Source organism: Ctenopharyngodon idella, chromosome 22, assembly GCF_019924925.1.
Source record: "Ctenopharyngodon idella isolate HZGC_01 chromosome 22, HZGC01, whole genome shotgun sequence".
Lineage (NCBI taxonomy): Eukaryota > Metazoa > Chordata > Actinopteri > Cypriniformes > Xenocyprididae > Ctenopharyngodon > Ctenopharyngodon idella.
In genome coordinates, this window is record NC_067241.1 from 6,053,240 (window position 1) to 6,072,029 (window position 18,790).

Consider the following 18,790-nt stretch of genomic DNA (forward strand, 5'->3'; position numbering starts at 1 on the left):
ACCCTCGTGTGTTGTTGTGTGTGTGTGTGTGTGTGTGTGTGTGTGTGTGTGTGTGTTGGGTGTGAGTGAATGATTGTGTGGGCGTCACCCATTATGGTCTGATTGCGATCTGTTGCCAGCCGTGTCTTGTTAGTGGTTGTTATATATTGTGCATGTCTTTATGTGTCTTTGTCAGTTCGTTGCAGGCTGTTCCCGGTGTCGTGTTCTCTGTGTGTTTCTTCCTGGTTTTTGGATTCTGGACTTTCGTCGTGTGCCCTGTTTTCTGGGTTGGATTATCCTTGTTCTCTGATACCCGCTGTAGCCCTGCGCCACCCAGTGCCTCGCCACTCTGCACGCCACAGCCTCTGCCTCGACTGACCCTTGGAGTGAAGTTATTGTACAGCATTTTCCTGTCAATAAATATTGTTATTCTTGCACTTGGATCCTCTGTCTGTGTTCATTCCCTGACAGAACGAACTGACCACTTATGGATCCAGCAAGGTCGTCGGATCTTCAGGAGTATTTGAGCAGGAGTGCTCAACGGATGGATCATCAGGACGAGCAAGTGGTGGCCACTGCTCGTGCCGTTCAGGCGTTGGTGGCGCAGGTGGCTGAGTTATCTACCCAGGTTCAACATCTTTCATCTCCCACTGCGCCAGCTCCACCGTCTGTTCCCCACCCATCCGCCAACGTCAGCAGTCAACAAGAGCCGCGTATTCCTGCACCAGAGAGGTATGCTGGAGAACCAGATGTTTGTAGAGCCTTTCTAACGAAGTGCTCTATTTATTTCTCTTTGCAACCTAACACGTTTTCTTCTGAGGAATCTAAAGTCGCGTTGGTCATGACGCTTCTGACGGGACGCGCAGCGTTGTGGGGAACAGCGGTGTGGGAGAACAAACATCAGTGCTGCTCCTCATTCCACACCCTGTCGCAGGAGATGAGACGGGTCTTCGACCGTTCGGTGGCGGGACGGGAGGCCGCGCGCAAACTCGCGGATCTGCGGCAGGGAATCCAACCAGTGTCTGATTACGCCATCAAATTCCGCACCCTGGCAGCGGAATGCAAGTGGAACGAGGAGGCGCAGTGGGATATGTTCCTGCATGGGTTGGCCGACCGTGTTCAGCAGGAGATTTACCAGCTGGATCTACCCACCAGTCTCGACGGTCTCATTGAGCTCGCGCTGCGGGTGGACGCTCGCTTGCAAGAACGCGCGGCGCGTAAGAGGCCCGTAGCGCGCTTCGAGGAAATGGAGGAGAGCGGTGCCAGCGGAGTTAACACGGTCGGTCCCCCGTTCGATCCTGAACCCATGCAGGTGGGTAGAGCTCGGCTCTCCCGGGAGGAGAGATTACACCGGAGAGAGATGGGACTGTGTTTGTACTGTGGAGGGGCGGGGCATTTTCTTAGGGAGTGTCCCGTAAAAGGCAGAGCCCGACAGTAGTACCGAGGTTATTGTCGGGTGGTCTTTCCTTGGATAAATCCTCATCTGCGACACTCCTCCCGGTGAGACTACAGTGGGTATCGGGGCATCACACCTGCCAGGCTCTGGTCGACTCGGGGGCGGAGGGCAGCATCATGGACTATGATCTGGTCACGCGTTTGCACATACCCATTCACCCTTTGGAACATGCCATAACTGTCATCGCCCTTAATGGACAGAAGCTACCCACCATCACACACGCCACGGAGCCCTTAACCGTCATCACTTCCGGTAATCACACTGAACAGTTGCCATTTTTTATTTCTAGATCTACTACTCATCCGGTCGTCTTGGGTCATCCGTGGTTGCTCAAACACAAGCCCAGGATCGAGTGGGGTCAGGGGTCCGTGGCAGAATGGAGCAACCAGTGTCATGCGTCTTGTTTGTTGTCTGCCTGTTCTTCTGTGTCTCGTTCTGTGTTACAGGAGTCGTCGGTGAATCTGTCAAACGTGCCAGAGGAGTACCTTGACCTGAAGGAAGTGTTCAGTAAGTCCCGGGCTGCTTCTCTTCCTCCGCATCGTCCCTACGACTGTGCCATAGACTTAGTACCAGGGTCTTCTCCGCCTAAAGGCAAGTTATATTCACTTTCTAATCCGGAAAGGGAGGTCATGGAGAAATACATTTCTGATTCTCTGGCAGCTGGGATCATCCGCCCTTCCTCGTCTCCCGCGGGGGCGGGTTTTTTTTTCGTGGGTAAGAAGGACGGGTCGCTGCGGCCGTGCATTGATTACAGAGGACTGAACAACATCACGGTAAAGAATACTTATCCTTTGCCGTTGATGTCTTCTGCCTTTGAACGGCTGCAGGGCGCGTCTCTTTTCACGAAATTGGACCTGCGCAACGCTTATCATTTGGTTCGCATTAGGGAGGGGGATGAGTGGAAGACGGCATTTAACACCCCTAGAGGGCACTTTGAATACTTGGTTATGCCTTTCGGCCTTTCCAACTCGCCCGCCGTGTTTCAAGCACTCGTTAATGACGTGTTGAGAGACATGATCGATCAGTTCATTTATGTCTACCTGGACGACATATTGATATTTTCTTCTTCTCTCCAGGAACATGTGCAACACGTCAGACGAGTGCTCCAGAGGCTGCTAGAGAATGGGCTTTTTGTCAAGGCGGAGAAGTGCGTTTTTCATGCACAGTCAGTTCCATTTTTAGGGTATATCGTGTCGTCTGAGGGGGTGCGCATGGATCCTGACAAGGTTAAGGCTGTGGTGGATTGGCCAATCCCAGATTCCCGTAAGGCCCTGCAGAGGTTTTTGGGATTCGCCAATTTTTACCGGCGTTTTATTCGCAACTTCAGCCAACTAGCCGCTCCTCTGACCGCCTTAACCTCCACCGCAACGGCGTTCAGGTGGTCTAATACAGCTGAGGCTGCATTTTCCAATCTGAAGAGCCGCTTTGTTTCGGCTCCCATTCTTGTCGCCCCTGATCCTTCACGTCAGTTTGTGGTGGAGGTTGATGCTTCAGAGGTGGGGGTAGGGGCAGTTCTTTCCCAGCGCGCCGCCACGGACGATAAGATGCATCCTTGCGCGTTTTTTTCTCATCGCTTATCCGCCGCCGAACGGAATTACGACATTGGTAACAGGGAGCTGCTGGCGGTCAAATTAGCTTTGGAAGAATGGCGTCACTGGTTGGAGGGGTCGGGGGTACCTTTCATCGTCTGGACCGATCATAAGAATTTAGAATACATCAGATCCGCTAAAAGACTAAACTCTAGGCAGGCTCGGTGGGCTCTGTTTTTCGGTCGTTTCGATTTTTCTCTATCATATCGTCCCGGGTCTAAGAACATCAAGCCCGATGCTTTATCTCGTATTTTTGATCGTTCCGAGCGCCCGTCCACTCCCGAGTGTATTTTACCTGAGAGACTCATTGTCTCTTCACTCACATGGGAGGTCGAGTCGAAGGTCCACACGGCCTTAGAAGGGGTAACGCCTCCGCCCGGGTGCCCACCGAGTCGATTATTTGTACCAGAGAGGTTACGTCCAGACGTTATCCGATGGGGCCATGATTCCAATCTGGCTTGTCATCCAGGGGTTAGTCGTACCATGTTTTTGGTTAAGCAACGATTCTGGTGGCCCTGCATGGCTCGCGATGTTCGCAATTTTGTTTTGGCTTGCTCTGTCTGCGCTCGTGGTAAGATTTCTAATCGTTCCCCAGATGGGCTTCTTCAACCGCTGTCTGTCCCTTCAAGACCCTGGTCCCACATAGCGCTAGATTTCGTAACAGGCCTCCCTCCTTCACAGGGCAATACGGTGATTTTGACCGTAGTGGACCGGTTCTCGAAGGCGGCACATTTCATCCCCTTGCCCAAATTACCCTCTGCCAAGGAGACAGCGGTTACTGTCATTAATCACGTCTTTCGTATTCATGGCCTCCCGGTAGACGTGGTTTCTGACAGGGGATCCCAGTTTACCTCCAGATTCTGGAAGGAGTTTTGCAGATTACTGGGAGCGACTGTTAGTTTGTCATCTGGGTTCCATCCCCAGAGTAACGGGCAAGCTGAGAGAGCCAACCAGGATTTGGGGAGAACGTTGCGATGTCGGGTAGCTCAGAATCCTTCATCCTGGAGTCAGCAGCTTCCTTGGGTGGAGTACGCGCACAACTCGTTACCAGTGTCGGCTACGGGCCTGTCGCCTTTCCAGTGTAGTCTAGGTTACCAGCCACCTATCTTTCCTAGTCTGGAATCCGAAGTCGCGGTCCCCTCCGCTCACGCCTTCGTCCAGAGGTGTCGTCACACGTGGAGAAGAGCCCGAGAGACTCTTATTCAGGTGGGAGCGCGCACCAAGGCCCAGGCCGATCGCCACCGGCTGAAGCCTCCCGTATACGTCGTCGGACAAAAAGTGTGGCTTTCTTCCAGGAACATTCCGCTCCGCTCCGTATGTAATAAGTTGGCACCTAAATTCATTGGCCCGTTTACTGTCACCAAGATTCTTAGTCCGGTGACAGTCCGCCTCAAATTCCCCCCAGCGTACCGTAGAATTCACCCCGTATTCCACGTATCTAAAATCAAACCTGTTTTTCATGCTAACATTAATCCGCCGGTTCCGGTTCCCCCCCCGCCGCGTCTCGTAGATGGGGAACCCGTTTATTCGGTTCGTCGTATTTTGGACGCTAGGCGAAGGGGACGCGGATTCCAGTACTTGGTGGACTGGGAGGGTTACGGTCCGGAGGAGAGGAGTTGGGTTCCTGCCAGGGACATCCTGGATCACTCTCTTATTGATGATTACTATCAACAGGTAGGCTCTCCTGGGAGCGCCAGGAGGCGCTCATAGGAGAGGGGGTACTGTCACGGTTCATGGATTCACTTACTCACCCTCGTGTGTTGTTGTGTGTGTGTGTGTGTGTGTGTGTGTGTGTGTGTTGGGTGTGAGTGAATGATTGTGTGGGCGTCACCCATTATGGTCTGATTGCGATCTGTTGCCAGCCGTGTCTTGTTAGTGGTTGTTATATATTGTGCATGTCTTTATGTGTCTTTGTCAGTTCGTTGCAGGCTGTTCCCGGTGTCGTGTTCTCTGTGTGTTTCTTCCTGGTTTTTGGATTCTGGACTTTCGTCGTGTGCCCTGTTTTCTGGGTTGGATTATCCTTGTTCTCTGATACCCGCTGTAGCCCTGCGCCACCCAGTGCCTCGCCACTCTGCACGCCACAGCCTCTGCCTCGACTGACCCTTGGAGTGAAGTTATTGTACAGCATTTTCCTGTCAATAAATATTGTTATTCTTGCACTTGGATCCTCTGTCTGTGTTCATTCCCTGACAGATTACGTAATGCATTGCGCATCGCAGAGCAGTGCAAGACAAGCATTTATGGTTAAAAGTATATACATTTTTTTTTTTTTTTAGAAAATGACCAATCGTTTCATTAGATAAGACCCTTATTCATCGTCTGGGATCGTGTAGAACCCTTAGAAGCTGCACTGAAACTACAATTTGGACCTTCAACACGTTGTAGCATAGTGAAGTCCACTATGGCCACGTACACACTGCAGCTAAATTCGGTTGTCAGTTCACCTTTTAGTGCTTAATCGCGTCCTGTACACACAGGGTTCAGAAAAATACGGGAGTGACAACCGCATTCTACAACCGAATTAACTCCCGAAAAATACAGGTAGTGTCAACCGCATTTACAGAATTTTTATGCAGTGTGTACGGAACCGAACTGAACAACTAGTTGTTAATGACGTTTTTTAACTTTCATCGGAGATGTGTCTCTCTTCTGTATGTGCGGTGAATCACAAGGAAAGCACAAGCCTTTTTTCATTCGACGAGCCAGATCTTGCTAGAAAAATCAGCGAACAAGAATAAGCCCATAATAATCCTAAATAAATTCAAATGCTTTATGCTGAAAATAAGACCAAAATATCGCGATTTGTGTCTGCTCACTTTAATAACTCAATAAACCCGTTCGCTTTATGAGACGAGCTTAACAACAAGCCCAAAAACGCTTATAATGAGTGATCATGGCAACACACAAAGAGCGCGCTGTGTGAAACAGGCTGTACAAGCATAAACAAAACACGACGCCTCCGTCGAATGTGTTAGTGTGTTTAGTTAAATTGCTGAAAATAACGAATGTTTTGCCACTGTAATATTACTTTGGTCACAATAATGGATACCAAACACGAGAGACGCCAGAACGTCGCTATGGTTTCCAAGCTGTCAATCATCGCATTTTCGAGAGTGAGTCGTGTTCCGTACACACATGTAATGATAATTTAGGGGATTCACTCCCGCATTTAAATGCGGTTGTCACTCCTGAAACTTACAGTGTGTACGTGGCCTATATGAAAAATAAAATTCTGGAATGTTGAGTGAACCTTAATTTATTTTCAACTGAAGAAAGAAAGACATAAACATCTTGGATGACATGGGGGTGAGTAAATTATAAGGAAATTTTAATTCTAAAATGAACTAATCCTTTAAGCAAACTTGTACATTTAACTATGTATTCTGAGTTATTCTAACTTTTGAAAGTCAATCAAGCAATATTCCTATAAAAGTGGTTGTTTCTTAGCCAGAATAAGTTGCAAAATGGGCCAGACTTTATGTTGATAGTCAAAAGTCTACACAATACAATCTGCCATCCAGAGAGGATGCAGAGTGCCAATTTACAGAATCGATTGGACCTAAAAGAGTGATGTTAGCTTCAAATGCTTTGTTGTATTCCAGGCTAATGTGTATTTTCTCTGCTTGTACGGTTGCCAGCATTGTAGAGCACTAAGAAAGATTAAACTACAAGCACTGTGGATTTACAAAATGGAAAAAAGAAACTCGCCATTTATATTAGAAGGACAACCACTACTTCACATTTACATTAATAAAGCAAAAGCACTTTGAAAGTCACAGTAGTTTGGACCACAGTCTGGTCTAATTTATACTATTTCTTCTTTCCCACAGAGCCAAACTTTCCTCTGACAGTCTGTCTTGGGAAAGGTGGAAATAAGCAGCGAATGCCATCATAACACAGATGCAGGAGCCCTTGTGAGGGCCACATAGCTTGAAGCTATGCAGTTACGTTTTAGTATCTCCACTCCAACTCTATAAATGATTTCCCTCAGGGAAAGGCAGAGGTTTGGACTTTCACTCAGATTAGTCAAAGGCCCTGCAGGTGCTTAGTTAGTGAACAGACACACCCTTCGAGAGCACTGACTGTCTGCGGCTGATGGCTAGTGACGGCGCACATGATATGCTTTGCTTTTAAGGCCCCGGGGCCCAAGAAATTCAATAAGAAAAGTTGAGGATAAAAGTGTAGAAAAGAATATTCATTTGGAAAGCCATGACTGCATTATTAATATAATGTAAATGGTTAATGTAATGTCAAAACACATGCACCGCTTCATTAGGCTGAATGAAGATGCAGTTAGAGCAGAAAACACCACCTGCTTTTGCAATCAGGAGCGCCGTCACCACCACAGAAGCTTTCTAACTCTCAAATCTCTATACCGCCAGCAGACATGAGTTACAGCTTTATGCTGAGTCAGGAAAGTGTTTTTACCTTCAACGCAGTGCTCTACCTCCTCCAAGTTGCGGAGAGTAATCCTCATCAGGCTTGAGTTGAGCATCAGTTCGTTCTTGTGGTTTGGCCACATGTACTCAGGGGCCAGGTTGACAAAGAAAATGCGGGTATCTCCGGTGGCCACCTGATTGTCGCAAATATCGGGGTCCCCGAAGCCACCGATCATGACCTTGTTTCCTCCGTCCAGCAGCACCTCTCCGTTCACCATGGTCTTGCCTTTCAGGTAGCGCCATACTCTGACCTTCAGACAGAGAAAAGACAACATGAGATTAAGAAAACACCATTTCCTGCAGATCAAGGTCACTCCTGCACATTCCAGAGAGGTCAGCCACCTACAGCCGCATAAGACTCTACAATTTAACTCTGCACCACACTTACTATACGTTTTTGATTCATATATGCCTCAGTGGGGGTCCAGAAATGGGAGAAATATTTAAAACAAAATGAAAAGTTGTGATGTCAAATGAATAAGAAATATTTAAAGAAATGTGAGATTCTGCACTATTCCTAGGTTACATATTAAATCCAAGGAAATGAACTCCTGGCGGTCGGATGTTCAATGATGGATAACAGGTTTTACCCAAACTTGTGGAGTTCAAGTGCAGCTGTCATTAAATCCAAAAGCTAAGAAATGCATGTATATTTTTCAATTTAACTTACTGAAATTGTTATGCTCATATATTAGTCATTTTTAAAAATGCAAAAAAGCAGCATTTGTCTCAGACTTTTTAACCCTTCCATATAAGCTTTGCAGTGCCATATCTCGTCCATCACACAATGAAACGATGGTAGGAAGAGCTGCAATTTCAGATTACCCTTCTTTTCACACTTTTTATGTCCTAGTGATTAGCTTCTGCGAGACTTTGATATGCATTACCGCATTCAGTTACTTCTAACAAAGTAAGCCCATGATTACATGATAATTGAATATAATTGAACCCGAAGCACTAATAGAGCTTGAAAGGACATCAAGTCACTGCAAAGGCTGAGGTTCAGGTTGCTCATGTATGAAAGCTCAAATTACAGGTGGATCAAAGTAGGACTGTGCAGGTTGACATTTTTTCATTAACTGAGTAGAACCAATATCCTCACATAAGAAAAACCCATTAGGAACAGTTTAACAAATATCCCTTTTATTTACAATTGTATGCAATTTTATATTGGGATGAGTGGTTGCAGCTACAGTACTTAGTGTTCATGAACAAGCACAACTTAGTGAGGTGCCCATCTAGACAACATGTTCCCATGATATGCTGTGAGTTTCTGACCAGGACAACTCAAATATTATAGGCTACTGGTAGCTTTTGTCTATTTGTCTAACAGGTGATATATATTGCAACACAGTTGCACAGTGACAACTGATTTTCAAGTATAAGCTTAGACTTGCGATACAATGTGTTATGAAGTACATATTTACCTTTTTTACTTTCACTTTGATGCATGTGAAGAGTGGCTGGTGCGCAAAGTCTTACCTTACAGGAATAAGTGTTGTGCACTGGATCCATGTTCAAGATCTCCTCTACAGTCCCGGTTAAAACTATATTCGCCTCTTCTTCTCTTTTTTCCAGCTCCTTTTCTGAACAACTTCCATGACAACGCTGACTCAAAATCACAAAAACAACAGCAAATGACCAAACGGGCCAATAAAACGCCTTTCTGCGGAAAGAGCCCATGGTCAAAGCAAACGGATAAAAGAGAAAGTTCCGAACTCTTAATGCCCACGCCGGACGAGTTCTGCAGCAAGTTTGATGTAAATACTAATACGACCGCGCGCTGCTCTCGGTGTTCTTTAAACTTCACAGCGATCTGCGCTCATATCTGCGCTGAGTGAACGCGCGAGCATCAGCCGGCAGACAGAGAAGAATAGAGAGAGGAACGAGGAATGCCGCTGCTCACCCCCCTCGCGCGCACACTCGCTCTCCTTTCAGAATGACGCTCCTTTCACAGGGCATTTGCATGCAATCTGAATTGCTGATAAGAGCGACGGAGGGGGTGATTTCAAGCGCACGAGAGAGAGAAACCGGTGTAAAACGCCACCCCTTGGAGAGATTGCGCCAATTCGGACAAATAAACCGCTCCACAGGATTTCAGATGGAGTGAACAGAAAGCTTTTTTAACTAAAAGTGATCTTTGCATTTACTCTCATATGAATATACAGAGATGTTCCGTTTGTAGTCCCAAAAAACCCGAAAAAATGTAGCATTTTCAAGCTATTGTTTTGATTTGAACGTGGTTTTATGAGAAAATCAAATCTGAAAATTATGAGTTTATTATTATTTTAAGATAGTTTCACGTTTTGGTCAACAAGATAAATTACTTAATCACACTTTAAAAGTGTATTTTACAGCCGCTTTAAAAAAATTGCTAATAAGATCCTATAGGGACTACAACAGGAGACCGATTCATCAAGGATGTAAACTCACATTCTTGTGGTAGTTGTAGTCCTTACGTAGAAACCTGTTAGCAACTTACATTTTTCTAAAATACGGAGGCTTAACAATTCAAATTTGAGGTAAGATGGCGTGTGCTAAATTCATTTATAAAAAAAAAAAAATGTAAAAAGATAAAAATAAAACAACAACAATAATAATAATAATATATTAAGATTCTATATACAGAAATTTACTTTAAATATCATACCATTTATTTAATTTTAATATTTATTACAACATGAGCTTAATATGTAATTATTTGCTGAGACTGTTTATAATTGTACAATCAGTCTCAGTTGTTCACTAAAATTACTTGATACTTACTGCAAAATGTACACTGCAAAATGCACTGGAAAGTACAGTATCTTTTAAAAAAAGTAAAAAACAGTTAACCTTGACACAAATAATTGTAACAACTTCCATCTTAACATATTGAAACAGAGATGAGTAATGATGTTGCTAATGTGAACATCATTCTGACACACACAACTGATAAAAATCTTACTGTCGCTCCCAGTTCTAAACTGACAGTGCATAAATTTCCACCCTTTCAAAAGCTGTAATTTCACTACCCGTCCATCTATTCCTGGAAAATGACAGGGTGTGGAATCTGTGGTTGCACTGATATATTTGTAGAAATACTCTCATTTTAATGGCACTGTGTCCCGGTCCTTAATTTTTATACCACAATACCCATAGATTTAGAAAGTTTATTTAAAATACATTTTCATTTGGGAAATGGTTACATTATTGGCAGTGCGTGACAATGGCGTGAATTATTACTTAAGACAGCTGCTCTGTATAAGTAACTTTTAATACATCATCAACATGAACTTCAAAAGGTTCTCTAAACTGATATTTAACCACTTCCCTTCCAGATTTAAACACTTACATGGTCTTAACGTCTGCTTGCTGAAATATTTAAGAAAGTGTGATTTGTGCCTATGAGTTTTTATACAACTAATAAAACAAATCTCATACTATTCGGCTTAGAGTGAAGTCCTACCCACCCACTCTCTCTCTCTCGTTCACTTTGCTGTAACATAATGAAGTCAGCCCACATAAAGCCCATTACAGTCAAGCTCATTCGAGAAATATCATTCAAACTGAAATATCACCCCAGTGAAATCACTCAGTCTACTTTGAAACAAGCGTAGGAGTTCAACATTTGTGGAAAACTATTGCTGTACTTTACAATGGAAGAAAATAATACAGCATATGGATTGATGTAAAAGCAAAAGACGTGCAGACATCACTTTTGAAATTCAGGTAACATAAACCATCAGCATCTCTGTCTTAGTTCGAGGGCTTTTAACATCACAACAACAGCTCGCTCCTGCCCACAAATTTGTCACCTGTATTAAGTATGAAGTAAAAGTATTAAAGGGGTCATGAACTACATTTTTATTTTATTTTATAATGTTCACTGAAGTCCACTTATAAAGATTTTTTACATAAAAAAAGATAACAAAACAGATGTCCCTCACTGAAGCTTTTATTCAGGATTATAGTGGTCAATATACGAATAGGTCGTTGGCATTAAAAGGCCGTCCATGATGTAAATAAATCATTAGCATTAGCATAGCATTAGCTATGAATGCATGGTAAGCCTCTTTTAAAATAATCTATTAAATTAAAATCTACTAAAAAACTATATACTGTATCTTTTTCTTTGATTATTTTGTGTTTATTTTTTAAGAAAAAAACAAAAGATGCATGTCTCTCCAGTCTTGTGAGTCCATATCTAATTTCTGATATTGCTACAGTTTGTTTCTAACTTCCTAGGGGTGTGTGTTGCAATGGCAATAATGTCTGTCAGATGTCTATTTGTTTAATTTAGGGATTTTTAAATGCTTTGTGGGTTCTATTTTAATGCCACTCTTTACTTCCACTCCTAAGCATTACAAGATTGTGTATTTTCGTAAAGACTAGTGTAAGCCATGAAGAGATTTTGGCCAAGCATATGATTGTTCCCATGTGCGGTCTCTGACTCTTCCCTCTGTATGCAACTGCCTTGTACAGACAATAAAATCACATCCTTATTTTTCTTTTTAATCCTTAAGTTCTCTCCAAACATCCCAGCAACACATTGTCTGTCAGCTAAAAGTGAAACATGATATTTTGACCATTCTGACAACTAGCTTTTCCTGCCAGTGACCCAGAATCTCTTTGACGTGCCACCAAAGAACACCCCTGCAGTGCCAACAGCATGATAATGCCAGTCAACTTCTCACTAAGAAGATGTGTGACATTTGTATCACAGCAATATGCCCGTCAATGGCATGTCACTGCTACACTGAACGAAAGCCATATGCAAACTTGCATGAATATTCATAAAGGACTGCTTTCAATAAAAATATGCCCAGGTGGTTTGGACTGCATCACAATTACTAAGGGAAATCAGATATGAGCTCAAAGAGTCAAGAAAACCAAATGAAACAAACAAAGGGTTAAAGGGTTAGTTCACCCAAAAATGAAAATTCGGTCATTAATTACTTTCGTTCATCTTCGAAACACAAATGAAGATCTTTTTGATGAAATCTGAGCACTTTCTGTCCCTCTATTGACACAGTTACGCAACTACCACTTTGACACTTCAAAAAGTTCATTAAGAGATTGTAAAACTAATCCATATGAATTGAGCAAGACTCTGAAGAGACTCGATCGCTTTATATGATGAACAGATTGAATTTAGGCTTTACGATCAGAGAACATAAACAGCTCAACCGAACCTGCTTCATGCGCGAGAACAAACCTCTTCTGGAAGCTCAAACGTGCTGCGTAACACACAAGAATGAACCTCGTTGGTTCTCGCACGTGTCAAGCGAACATGCTTGAGCTTCCGTTTACCACAACTGATGTGCAGGGTTGCCAGGTTTTCACAACAAAACCCACCCAATTACTACTTAAAACTAACCCAAAACCAGCCCAAGCGCGTTTCAGGGGGGTACCCCGGTACCCGCGTTCCGGGGGTAAAATCCACGCTTTTGGTGGGGTTCCCCTGGTAAAATTCGCATTCCAGGAGCTAAATATCATGTTATTTGAGGTCGCTTCAACCCGCAGACATGAAAAACAACACGCGGCAACAGTGTTAAAGTAGCCCAATTCCGCGGGAAAACCGCAGACTTGGCAACACTGCTGATATGTGAGTTGATGAATGTTTATATATGAATTAAAGCCTAAATTCAATCTGTTCATCATATAAAGTGATCGAATCTCTTCAGAAAATTTGGACTAAACCGTTCAATTCATATGGATTAGTTTTACCATCTCTTTGAGCTTTTTGAAGCATCAAAAAAAGAAGCGTCATCAAAAAGACCTTCATTTGTAATCCAAAGATGAAAATTCTTTGATCATTTACTCACCCTCAAGTTGTTCCAAACCTGTATAGAATTCTTTGTTCTGCTGAACACAAAAGAATATATTTGAAAGAATTTTTGTAACCAAGCAGATCTCGCCCCCCATTGACTGCCATAGTATTTTTTCCTACTATGGTAGTCAGTGGGAGGGGGGGCAAGATCTGCTTGGTTACAAACATTCTTCCAAATATCTTCTTTTGTGTACAGCAGAACAAAGAAATTTATACAGATTTGGAACAACTTGAGAAAAATGATGAACAACAGAGAAAAACTGGGCATCATGATCACATGCAACAAACTCATGCAGAAACATGTACCTCGTTGATAGAATACACATGACAAATTCAAATTAAAACAATATGTGCTCTAAAATCAGCTCAAAATATCAAACATGATTGATATCCTCTCACTGGATGGAATCATAGTCTGAAGCTTAAAAAAACACCAACTGCCTAATATCTGCAGACTGACTCTGATTTTCAGCAACTATTGTTGACAACTCCAGACTGTAAAAACTGCAAAAATCTGGGCAAAAGTTGTGTACTGTGTGTAGTGTATTCGAGCCTTTAGCAACACAATATGCAGAACAGGAATCAGAGCGAGGGCCAAAGTTGACCACTTTATTGTGATAAATGAAGCCACAGATCATTGAAAAGATGTTGTGTTTCTATCCTCTCACACAGAGCCAAGTACTGCAATCCAAACACCAAGAGAGAACAGAGCAAACACACAACGATAGCAGCTTATGGCCAGATGTTGTTGTGTGTGGAGGTGTCAAGTCTAAACAGGAAGCGGTTTCTCGCACCTGGTGTAAGACTGTTTGCTTGCCAGGAATTTCTCCCTCCATTATTTCCCTAGCAAATTGCCGCATTCAGTGCATCGAAACAAAAAGCCCAGCTCACGTCTTCTACATTTGATTGGTTTGACTAAGAGATGCAGTATTTTCTCTGGTCTCTCAGATGATTAAACAAATAGACAAACACAGACCATCTGGATGCACTGAGGTCTGTAGTGAGTCTGGACCAGACTGACCATGTGGTTTGCACAAAATAAGTCAAGTCTGAGGCTATGAACTACTAAAATACTGATGGTATTTCATACATACAAAAGATTTGCACACTGTGTACTGTATACATACTATATACTTCAAATAGTATGAAGAGTATGGTAGTGTGCTGAGCATGCTTCAGACTCTTTTCAGCCATACATTTTACCACCCTCATGTACACATGCCTGCATTACTTCAACACAACCTTGATATATTGCCATCCACTTAACCTTGTAACATCTGCTTGTAAAGTGTAAGGCTCTGCTTAAAGCCCCTGAGTATCACAAAATAAACACATTGACTGCCATTAGTTTCCATAATATATGTGCACATAAAAAGTTTTATTTATATGTTTATTTAAAGTTGTTTAAGTAAAAGGTTACTGAAATCCAAAAATTGATCGGATTGTTGTCCAGTAAAAATGTCATCAGAAAAGATCTCTATGTCCGAAATCTCATACTCTGCGTAGGTACTTATTTTGAATAATAATTACATTGTGACTGCTAAAAAGTATATTCTATGTAGTATGAATGTGTGTAGTATGAATGTAATCTGGACATACTACATTTGCCATGATGTCATTATGGTGTGACCTACCAGTGCCAGTTGCATCGCTTCACTTCCATTCACAAAGGCTGCATCCGAAATCGAATGCTTTCTTGAGTTGATACTTATTTTAAATAAGTAATTACTTCACCACCGCTAAAAAAGTATGTTTTATATGAGTGTGTGTAATATGAATGTAATCTGGACATACTCCATTTGTCATGTTGTCAGTATCATGTTTTAATTGCAGATGCATAAAATGTATAAAGCTATTCTGCATTTTTTTATACGCGGTAGTCCAGGCCAACAATTACAAATGAACACCAGAGATGGCTGACAGCATAAAGACGCCCATCATTAGTAAACTGTCCAATCGTCCAATTGAAATGGATAATGACGCAACGTCATTTTCTTCCTTTAATTTTTTAATTGCTTGAAGAAACATACAAAATACCAAACAAACCTCAAAAAGACAAAGCTTAATACAATTCCAAGAAGTCCTTGTTCCTTTAAAATGCGTTCGAATTTTCAAAATTCGCATATTTAACCAATCATGCTACCGTTCAAGCCAATCAGCTTTCAGTGTCACTTTAATTCGTGGTCAAGTGTGTTTGATGTTAAAGGATTAGTTCACCCAAAAATGAAAATAATGTCATTTAATACTCACCCTCATGTCGTTCTACACCCGTAAGGCCTTCATTCATCTTCGGAACACAAATTAAGATATTTGTGATTAAATCCGATGGCTCAGTGAGGCCTCTATTGAGAGCAAAGCCATTCAAACTCTCAAGGTCCATAAAGGTGCTAAAAACATATTTGAAACAGTTCATGTGAGTTCAGTGGTTCTATCTTAATATTATAAAGCGACAAGAATGCTTTTTCTGCGCCAAAAAAAAAAATAAAAAAAATAAATAAATAAATAAAGACTTTTCAACAATATCTATATGGGCCGATTTCAAAACACTGCTTCAGAGCTTTATGAATTGAATCAGTGAATCGAAGCGCCAAAGTCACGTGATTTCAGCAGTTCAGCCGTTTGATAGGAGATCCGAATCACTAATTCGAAACAAGATTCATAAAGCTCAGAAGCTTCATGAAGCAGTGTTTTGAAATCGGCCTATCACTAGATATTGTTGAAAAGTCGTTATTTTGTTTTTTTGGCGCACAAAAAATATTCTTCACTTTATAATATTAAGATAGAACCACTGAACTCACATGAACTGTTTCAAATATGTTTTTAGTAGCTTTATGGACCTTTAGATTTTGTGTTCCGAAGATGAACGAAGGTCTTAGAACGACATGAGGGTGAGTAATAAATTACATTATTTTCATTTTTGGGTGAACTAACCCTTTGAAAATGCTAGTGCAACAGGTGAACTCCAATGTCAAAAGCAAGTAAAGGACTGTACATGCTCAAATTTTAATTTCTACACATATGTGAGTAGGTATGTTACTAAAATTGGCTCTCCATTAATTTATAATATTTGGGTTGTTTATCATAACACGTCGTTAATTATCAACGCTATTATTGTATATCAAGGAGAGATGATCTGTGCATACAAAATAATATGATAATATCTACTCTCTTTATTTGGTCTAATTGTTTTTCATATCTGTTATAATGAGGACTTTTTTTTAAAGATGGACTGGAGATTGTATTGATAGGCTAAGACTCAGTGAGCAGTTATGGCATAACTGCATCCTTAAAATTGTGTTCTATGCTGGTGAAATGTTCATTATGTCGCGTAAAATATTTTTTGTGCATCTGGTGTGGGTGTAATGTACATTTATTTGTTACAGGATATGTGTGCTTTGTGATTTTGTGCTAATTGGTGTTTTTGTTTCTCCCATGTAATGATGCTGGCCATTTATCTTGTGAGTGCAGTGATTCTCAGCATTTGTATAAGGGTGTAGTCCTTGTAATGATTATCTGTTGTTTTTTAAGTGGCGAAGAGTAGAATATTGTTCTTGTTTTTGTATTTTTTGTTTCTTTAGAGATTCTTTCTTTCTTTCATTCAAGGTCACATCAAAACCTTGCTTCAAAACCTTGCTACTTTTACAAATGTCTAATGTATGAATTAGAACTATATTGTTCTACTTCAATAAATTAATCATTTGAATTAGATCATTTCAATATATATTATTTGTATCAATTTTTACAAGAAAAAAAAAACATTTAGTGTACTTTGTTACCTGGGAGACAGTGTCACTGAAGACCTGAAATGAAATATAAAAATCAAAGATTAAGCCAAGTAATTCCCAATTGTGAACAGAGTATTTGAACTTTGTGTCCAATCAAGCTGTAATTATTTCAAATTGTTCAATATTTCTAGAACAATGCTATTACATTCATTATATTTCAAAAATGTAACTACTCTACAGAATGCTGTTAAACACTGTTGGATGTTGTTAGTACACAAATTAATTAAGTGAAAGTTTGAAAAGTATGTTTTAAGAAGGGCAAAAGTTGAACAAAACACACATCTATAGACTAAGAGGCACCACCTCTCACTGCTCATCCCTATCTTGCATTAGTTTCTGAAAACCTGCTGTGCTTATGCTTCTATTTTTCTGAAAGGGCACCATTTTTCAGCCTACTATCAGCGGGGGGAGACGTTTTGATTAGAGCTAATTTACAGTGGCGTGAGAGAGTGGAGTGGCCCCAGCGGACTCATTTCCTAATTGAGTGCACGCGTCTTGCCGGCTTGAACACTCCGTTAATAAATTGCTCCATAAAACTGATCTGAGCTCTAAATCATGTCTACTCTTCTCCTTGTGCTTTCTGCAAACCACTCAGGAAACATGGACATATAGCCTCTGCAGGCATTGACTCAGGGAAAAATATCTATCCATTTTACTATGACAAAGGTTGTGCTTAATGTACAGTGTAATGTTATAAATCATGATGTGCACTTTCATAGACTGACTCAACAATTCCAAATAGTGCTGTATGGGCACAGAGACAAGACAAACCACTTGGTATGGGAAGGATTTTGGACTTTTTGACAGTCAGTTTGGGCAGTGGCAATGCTGTAGGTTAGAGATGGGCAACTTCGAGTTTAGTTCTATCCCTAATCAAACACACCTAAGTTTCAAGCAATCCTGAGGATTAAACTTAGATTTTTCTTTTTTGATTAAGGATGGATATAAACTCTGAAGGGCAGTGTCCCACCAGGGTGTTATCAGTGCTGTAGGTTATCAACGCAGTCCCCATTAGTGATATAAGATAAGACCTGCTCCTGTCTTCCTTTTTTCAGTCAAGGAGCAACACAGTTTAAAGGCCTGGTTAACAGACAGGGCCTTAGTTAAATTAGGATATTTAAAGGGATAGTTCACCCAAAAATGAAAATTATCCCATTATTTACTCACCCTCAAGCCATCCTAGGTGTATATGACTATCTTCTTTCAGACGAAAACAATCAGAGATATATTAAAAAATACAGGGGGGGGCAGATTTTGAAGCCCCAAAAAATTCATTCATCTATTGTAAAAAAAATAATCCATATGGCTCAAGGGGGTTAATAAAGGCCTTTTGAAGCAAAGCGATGCATTTTTGTAAGAAAAGTATCCATATTTAAATCTTTATAAATTAAAATAGCTAGCTTCCAGCGGATGACTGTACGCAGAATGCACAATTCGACTTGCGCCGAATGCGTAACCCCTAACGTGATGTATGACACAGACTTCTAATTCGTTACCGGTGTTTTGTTTTGCTCTATCCTCTGTGCTTCCAAGTTCGTCAATACATAATTCGTCGGATCAGAGGTCACTCTTCTGCCGCAAATAGAGGCGTACGGGCGTCTACCAGAAGCTAGTTATTACAGTTAATAAAGTTTTAAATATGGATATTTTTATTACAAAAACCAAATGCTTCGCTTCAGAAGGCCTTTAATAACCCCCTGGGGTTAAATTTTTTTTTTTTTGTGGGGGGG

General features: G+C 41.6%; 1 protein-coding gene across 11 annotated transcripts in view; it reads right to left on the bottom strand.

Annotated features, from left to right (window-relative positions):
* Nucleotides 1–9,396, bottom strand: part of agrn (agrin) — a 261,972-nt gene extending 252,576 nt beyond the window's left edge. For 5 of the 11 annotated variants that reach the window (XM_051879042.1, XM_051879031.1, XM_051879030.1 and 2 more), the window contains exons 1-2: nt 8,946–9,396; nt 7,453–7,714 (exon numbers count right to left, since the gene is read on the bottom strand). In XM_051879042.1, coding sequence (XP_051735002.1) covers nt 7,453–7,714; nt 8,946–9,146 — 463 coding nt within the window. In that variant the 5' untranslated portion in view covers nt 9,147–9,396. The remainder of the gene's footprint in view (nt 1–7,452; nt 7,715–8,945) is intronic. The other 6 variants (XM_051879034.1, XM_051879040.1, XM_051879032.1 and 3 more) reach the window with 2 other exon arrangements.
* Nucleotides 9,397–18,790: the final 9,394 nt, after the last annotated feature.